The sequence below is a fragment of the Arachis ipaensis genome, chromosome B01, assembly GCF_000816755.2.
Source record: "Arachis ipaensis cultivar K30076 chromosome B01, Araip1.1, whole genome shotgun sequence".
In the NCBI taxonomy this organism is placed as follows: domain Eukaryota; kingdom Viridiplantae; phylum Streptophyta; class Magnoliopsida; order Fabales; family Fabaceae; genus Arachis; species Arachis ipaensis.
This window is the reverse complement of record NC_029785.2, coordinates 5997085-6005624: the sequence shown is the minus strand read 5'-3', so window position 1 is coordinate 6005624 and position 8540 is coordinate 5997085. Positions and strand designations below refer to the sequence as shown.

General features: G+C 39.1%; 1 protein-coding gene across 1 annotated transcript; it reads right to left on the bottom strand.

The window, feature by feature from the left end:
• On the bottom strand, nt 1364–2194 carry LOC110265026. Its single transcript, XM_021107760.1, has one exon. The coding sequence runs from the start codon at nt 2192–2194 to the stop codon at nt 1364–1366; it is 831 nt and encodes a 276-aa protein (XP_020963419.1).

The window sequence follows — 8540 nt, the reverse complement described above, 5'->3', positions numbered from 1 at the left end:
TCATTTCACAACACTTATGCATTGATCTTATTAAGCTGCACTTTGCTTTAGGGCATTTTGTCCCCTTTTTATTTCTTTCTTCTCTTTTTTTTTTCTTTCTCTTACCACCATTATTAAGATTACTACCACAATTTCATATCTTGCCATCATCTTCAACTCTAAATTTTAATCCTTTCAAAATGTGAAAGTTGAAAAAAACATAAATTTTGACAATAAACAAAAAGGATTGGGTTTGATGTCGGATAATATACATGTCCAATTATATATAAAAGTAGAAATTTGAACTTAAATTTTTTTATAGGTATTTAGTATCACCAAACTAATAATCTGATTTGTTAATAATACATAAATAATATTTAATATTAAAAATGTGGAAAGATTAAATAGTGTTCGAGTAAAAGTAAATTAGTTTTATTCACGTTGGGTTGAGATGTTTTGAATGCGAGTAGGATTAGAGTTAGGTGATTTAAATACGCAGTAGGAATTAAATTAATTTGGATTAGTTGAGTGGTTAGTTTATTCTTTTGTTTAAATAAATATTTAAAGTTCGAATTTTATTTTATGCGTGCAACAATCCATTAACTTAAATAGCTGGAATTCGAATTTCATTTTATACGTACAACAACCCATTAATTTAAATAAATTTTAGATCTGCAATGAATTAATCGGGAGATACTGTGAACAATAAGAAAAAATGCAATATAATTATGATAGGTTTAATTTCTATCTTATTCTACTATTTTTTTCCATTTCAACAAATTTAAATTAAGAATTAATTTGCCACAAATTTAAATTCTATTTAAGATAACTAATAAATTGCTACATAGACAAGTCGAGATTGGATCTATATTATTTTTTTCTTTTTCAATGAAACATGGTCGTTTTTCTATTTACGTCTCGTTCAAGATAGGGGTGTTTGCGGAGCAGTTTAGATCGATTTTGAGTCAAAAATTCATCCGATTTAAACTCTAATAAAAAATCTGATCCGATCCAATTTCAAGCAATTTTGATTGGAATAGATTTACAGTTTCGTAAATTAAAAAAATTAAATACATATAACAAGTCTCAACATCACATTTTAAATGGATTTGATTCGTTATAAAAAGTAGATTCGAAATTCGATTAAATTCAACAATTTACAAAAAATAAAATCCAATCAAATTTAAATTAGTACGATTTTAATCGATTTTGATTTGGATTAAATTAAACGGTTTAATTTTTTTTTGAAAGAGAGAAGCTCAACACAACAAGTGGAGCGAACCAACATAAGAATCAGTGAACATCATAAGCAATCTAGGTACTCCTAGCAACACTAATGCTTATCCCCTTGTCATCTCCGGCATTGCCATCTCCGGCATTGCCATCAACAACAAAAAGGGTCTACACCTAACCACTCCTTATAGTTCATGAAAGACATATGAATGACCTCGTCAACCCCTTTTCCTTTATTCTGAAAAATTCTTCGGTTCCTTTCTAGCCATATGTTCCATATAATCGCACAAAATCCCATCAACCACCTCTTGCGCTCCACCTTGCTAGCTGATATCTCAGTCCAACTTATGAAATGTTCTTTCAACGTCCCCGGGCAAGACCATAGCCTCCCAACAAATGATAACCAAGCACACCAAACCTGCCAAGTGAAATCACAACCAAGGAACAAGTGGTGACCATATTCAATACTCTTGTTACAAAACACACATACAACATCTTCGTGGTGAATAACTCCCAACCGACTCAGCCTTTCCTTCGTATTGACCCTACCAGTCAACACAAACCAGACAAACAGTTCAACTCTTGGTGGAACTAAACCTTTCCAGATTGTCTTTGTAAAGTTGTAGCTTGTTATGTCCTCCGGAATGATGTCCTCCTGTAGTACCTGCAAAAAAGAGTTAGTAGAAAAGACCCCTTGTTTATCAAATTTCCATACAACTCTATCCTCACTGCCATAATCCAACTTGACCAGCCTTAATACATCATGCAACTGGTTCACTAGATTCAACTCCCATTGGAATAGCTCTCGCCTCCATTGGAAATTCCATATCCACCCAGCCCCATCCCAAAACCCGCAATCCCCTATAACAGATCCTCTTTGGTTTGAAACTGAGAAAAGCCTCGGAAACTGATCTTTCAGAGCACCACCACGTAACCAGACATCCTCCCAGAATCGAGTCCCTCTTCCATCACCCACCTCCATAGCTAACCCAGTAATCATCTTTTGTCTTACTTGCTGATTCTTGAACTGTATCTGGCAGATATCCTTCCAAGGACCCCCTTAATGGGTAAATCTTGAGAGGACAACAGCATACTTGGGTCCAGGTTATTACAAGCACAAACCACCTTCTTCCACAGCGGACAATCCTCCTTTGAAAAGCGCCACCACCACTTAAAAAGAAGGGCTGTGTTTCGCAGCATGGCATCCCCAACACCCAGCCCACCAAGCTTTTTAGGCGCCTGCACCACCTCCCACTTGACCAGAGCCATACCATTCCTACCATCCTCCTTACTCCATAGAAATCTTCTCTGTAAGGAAATAAGCTTCTCCGCAACAGCCTTCGGCATCTTATACAGGCTTAAATAATATACAGGGAGGCTATTTAGTACAGATTTAATGAGCACCAACTTACCGGCTTTATTAAGGACTTTGGCTTTCCAAAGGCTGAGTTTTTCCTCCACTTTGTCAATGATTGGCTTCCAAGTCTTCACCAACCTTGGATTAGCTCCTAGCGATATCCCTAAGTATTTCACTGGAAGGGAAGCTTCCTTGCAACCCAGCACGCAGCACATACGCTGAACCCACTGAGCATCACAGTTAATAGGGATCAAACTAGATTTATCAAAGTTGATGCTTAACCCCGACATCAGCTCAAAACATCGAAGAATCCTCCTGTAGTTCTTAATTGTCTCTTCCTCTGGAGGACAGAACAGAATGGTATCATCCGCGAACTGTAAATGCGACAGCTCAACCTGATCTCTACCTATCAGTAGTGGAGATATGCGTCTGTTTCTAACCGCCTCCCCAAGCATCCTATGTAGCACATCAACGACAAGGACAAACAGAAAGGGAGACAGCGGGTCACCTTGTCGTAGACCTCTTTCCATCTTAAACGGCTTGGATGGTGAACCGTTTATCAAGACAGACATAGAGCAAGTACTGACGCACTCCATAACCCACCCCCTCCACCTTCTTCCAAACCCCATTTTCTGTAAAACAAAATCCACGAAGCTCCACTTTACTCTATCATATGCCTTCTGGAAGTCTAACTTTATTATCACCGCTTCCTTTCTTCTCAGTTTAAGCCATTGAACAGTTTCGCAAGCAATAAGAGCCCCGTCATGAATTTTCCGGCCCTTAACAAAAGCACTCTGTGTCTCACCTACAAGCCGTGGCATTATTGTTCGCATTCTCCTAACCAGCATCTTAGAAATGACTTTGTATACACACCCGACCATACTGATAGGCCTAAGGTCCTTGATTTCCTTTGCTCCAGTAAACTTAGGAGCCAAAGCAACCCAAGTGAGATTAGTACCCGCCGGTAACCTGGAGGACTGGAAAAAGCCCAACACCGCTCCCGTGAACTCAGAACCAATTTCATCCCAGCACTTCTTTATGAAGTTCATGTTGTAGCCGTCACAGCCAGGAGCCTTTGATGATTCACAATCCCACACTGCTTCTCTAACCTCTTCAGAGGTCGGCTGTATCTCCAAAGCCAAAGCATCAGCCTCACTGATCTTCTCCACCAGACCGTCTCTAAACCTCACCAACGGCGACTTCTCCTGGTGGTACAAGTCTTTGTAGAAGTCCCTTATTGCAATCTTGATTCTAGCTTGATTCCTTATCAATCTTCCATTAATAACCAATACATCAACCCTGTTGTTTCTCCTTCTCGCCGAAGCTATGTTATGGAAGTACCTTGTGTTTTTATCTATTTCCTTGGCATGTCTTGAGCGCGACATCTGCTTCCAATGTAACTCTTTTCTAACGTACCACTTCGAACAACATGTCACAAGCGCTTTCCTTCTTGCCTCCACCGTTTCATCATAAGCTCCATCACCCACCATGTCATCAATTTTCTTAATCTCTTCCTCCAACATCAAAATTTTGTTGTCCATATCTCCAAACTTGTCTTTATGCCATCTTCTCAAAGGACCTGCCAAAGCCTTCAGCTTATCCGTGAATTGCATCTCTTGTAACCCTCTCCATTCCTCCTTTACCATTCTTAAGAAACCTTCATGTGTAAACCACGAGTCTAGGCTTCTGAACGGTCTAGGTCCATCTCTCAATCTCTTATCTTCCACTATAAGAGGACAATGGTCTGACAGTCCCCTTGGACCACCTCGTAATCGAGTCTCCGGGAATTTTTCTAACCACTCCAAACTAATCAAGGCCCTATCAATACGGCTACAAGAACGTCCTCTGAACCAGGTGAACTTACGGTCAGTAATCGGCAAATCCACTAAACCCATGTCTTGTATCCAGTTCTTGAAATCCTCCGCCGACAAAGACAAGCTATCGGTACCTCTCCTTTCTTCAACATGTAGAATCTCATTAAAGTCCCCTATGAAACAACAGGGAACCTGGCATAGACCAGCTATGTAACTCAGCTCCTCCCACACAACAAGCTTCTCATCTCTAGCGTGTGCACCATAAACTAATATAAAAGCACAATTAAAATTATTCTGCAACAGAGTTCCTTCAACACACAACCATCTCTCACTTTTATAGCAATTTCTAACATCAAAAAAGCCCTCATCCCATATTAGCAACAACCCGCCAGATGCACCAGTAGCCTCAACATATTCCCAACCAACACAACTATCCCCCCATATACTTGAAATATCAAATCTAGTCACAGATGGTCTTTTAGTCTCTACCAAACCTAGCATGTTTAATCTATATTTTCTTTTCAGGTCCTTCACCATTCTCAGCTTCCCGTCACCCCTCAACCCCCTAACATTCCAAGAACTAATAATCATTTTAAATAAATACTGCACACCTTTTTTTGTGTTTTGGGTCTGCTTCTTCTAGCTTTTGCCTTCTGTTTTGCCAGTCTTTTTTTCCGAGCTATTTCTTCATTCTGTTGTTGAAGTACTGCCATAATATCCTCTTCTTCATCATATAGTTCGGCTCCTGACTCCTTTGCCAATTCCCAAACCCTTTTGTTTTCTATCAACTGTTCCTTCAATTTTGAACTCTCATTATCACTGACTTCATTGTCATTTGCAAGCATTCTGTCCTCCTTACTATCCTTATCATCACTGAGTTCATTTCGGTCCTGAAACTTTGGTAAAGTTCGGTGGCAAGTCGCTTCAAATTCAGGCGCTTTACAGTCATTTTGTTGCACTCCGTCACTGTTCCCATAAGAAGCACCATTACAGTGTCCATTATTCTGTCCGTCATCTCTATCCTTAGACCCTCGGGCCCGTTCAGACATCCCACCAACTATTAGTTTACTGCATCCTTCCTCCATTACCAAATCTCTTCTGCTACTGAACTTTCTTCGCCTATTATCAGAGTCGGATTCCCCAGCTGATTCGCATGGTTCGGCCTCTATGGGGAGCGTCGGTCTCGTCATTAGCCCATCACCGCCGCCTTCCATCCCGGTTCCTCGCCGCTGCTTCGGACCTGCCCTACCCGCCGACTCGTCGCATCCCCCAACTTCAGGACGTGGCCGTGGCCTGGGTCCCCTGCCTCCCACGATGGGGAGTATCTCGTGCGCGGCTGCAGCAGGGAGCATCGCGTTTCCACGCTGCGAAGCAATCCCAAACTGACCCGTTCCCATGCAACCCGGCCCAGTAGCAGTACCCGTGCCTCCATCATGTTGCAGTGCATTGGCTTGTGGTTCGTGGCCCAACAAAGGATTGCTGCTGATTGTATCTTCGCTGGGCCCATGGTTTATTTTTTTGCTTGTAGGCTTTGTATATTCCTTTGCTAGCCCAATATTCTTGCAGCAATAATTCCAGGAAACCGTTACTTCTGAATCCCCTTTTGTACTCTCCTCATATCCCAGTAAATTAGCTGAACCATGAATGCCAGAATTATGAGGATAATATGTTACTAATTTCATTTGATCGGGACTTAAATATTCATAATTCCATTCGTTCAAAATTGTTTCTGAAATTACCAATCTGTCCTTGTCTTCAACCTCCTCACGCTGTCTCTCCATTATCACTTCTGCAGCCTGATCTATACAGTTCGTCAAATTTATTGAGTTTTCCGACCACCTAACTGCGTCATCACAAGCTCTTGCACGTATATTCTCCTGTTGTTCACAACTGACTGCTTCACCTTCCACTATTCCTACCTGACAATTCACCCCAAACGTTTCACGTCCCACTTCTTTTACCAACACGTCAAAGCCACTGGTGCCAATCGTGATATGGACCCATTCATTGATCACGTCTAACACACAGGTATCAATTTGGATTCGGCCAACACTAAAGGACTGGCATGATTTCGTTACTTCATCGCATCCAACCACCTCACCCCATTGGTTTCCTATTATACTAAAAGTATCCACGGACCATGCATGCAACGGAACCCCAAAGCATTCCAACCAAACTCTTCGAGTTTCACTCTTCTCCGATTCATCCCATCTCCATACCCTATGGAACAACTGTAGCAGACTATTCATTTTGAATGTGTAAGCCTCCTCCGCATTCAACAAACTGTCAAAGGTCAACAGCACTTTATATGCTCCCATTTCTCGCACCTGGATGACTTGAGGAAAATTGTTCGCAACTAATTCCTTCAAAGATCTATAGTCAATGGCTTTCGTCGTTCCACCTACTAGGCTTCTCTGTAACCAGACCAAGTTTTCTGTCGCCACCCCCACTTCCACCTTTTTTGTCCACCCATTCTTGTGCGGATCATGGAGTGTTTTCTCCTTAGTTAGATCTGTAGCAGCGACCGCTGGAGCTTTCTGCTTCTCTTCTCCTTCTGGTGGTTGCTGGCCTCGTGGCTGCACACTGTTCATTTCCTTCACAGCGGACGTTCTCCGATATTTAGCCTCCCCCACGAATACTACTTTCCCTCTCAACCGCATCCGATTCATGTCTGCTATAGCTTTCAAAGCTCCTCCTTTCGTAGTATACCGTATGAACGCAAAAATGTATAAGCCACCATGTTTTTGTTTCCTTGATAAGTATATGTCGTTTATGCGACCAGTCCAATTGAACAGTTCGAACAGCTCCCTCTTGGAAATGTCTTCTGGAAGATTATCCACAAATATTGAGTATGAATCGTGCTCTAAACGTCGATACTCTTCTCGGTTCCAAACTCGAGGATCTTTAACCTGACCTATCCTTCTAAATTAAACGGTTTAATTTATATCGATTTAAATTTAAATACTCCTAGTTCGAGATATTTGAAAGCAGGCGTATGAGTTGCTTCTAATATTGGTATAGTTGATTAAAAAAATAGAGGAAATTAATACATAGCAATATAATAGTTATGAAAAAGTAACTGATGAAAGTAATTAAATACATTAAAATGACTGAATGAAATATTTTAGTTAGTTCAAAAAGGCGAAAGGAAACATGAACAACAATAATTTTGGCCAATCTATTAAAATAAACGATCCCATTAGGAAACTAATTAGGGACAGCTAATTTAGAGTCAATTAATTAAAAAGTAAATTTATTAAAAAAATTAACTTCTACTATCTTAATTTTTTAAATTTTAAAATAAAAATAAAACTTTTTTTTAACTAGTTTACTCCAAATTGACTACCCTCTAATTAGTTCCTTTGACTTTTTCTAAAATAAATTTTGATCGTAACATTTCTAAACGCTTTTTAATCATTCATTGCACACGTTGTAGGTGCACAAGACGGCCATGTCTACTACGGATTGTTACTGCTTAATAATAATGTACCAAATACCTTACCGGCTTTAATTCTTGCCAAGCCTTTTTTTTCCCTAGAAAAGATGACTTCGACGTTGTTCAGTGTGTCATTAGTACATTACTCCCACCTAAACTATCCTGACAGCCTCTAATTGCTGTTTATGGGAATATATCCTCTCAATTGTTTAAAAAAATTGAGAGTGTGAAGTGTAATTTTTTATCTTTTATTATTTTTTTTATATTTATTTTTGATCTCACTTATAAAATTAATGGTGAGAGATCACACTTTACTCTCTCAATTATGAAAAAAAATTGAGAAGATCCATTATCACTATTTACAGCTTTTATTTTCTCACAAACAATCTAATTAAGCTAATGGTGAATGTCAATTTTAATAATCTTGTATCAGCTCCGTTAATTATGAAATCACATATCTATTTCAAAAATACTTGCCCAAAACTTTTAAAAAATGATATTTCAAAATAATAATTCATTTTGAATGTATTTTTTTCATGATACCCTTAACTTAGTTGTGATAAATCAATAAACTTTAATACACATATTTGTTTGTTTAAAAATAATTTTGTCCATTCATACGATCTTATATATAAGTATTCACTAAGATTGTTTTCAGAAGAAAAATTGAGATTAAATTAAGTCTTTATATTATATTTGGTATAAAATATATTGTTGAGTT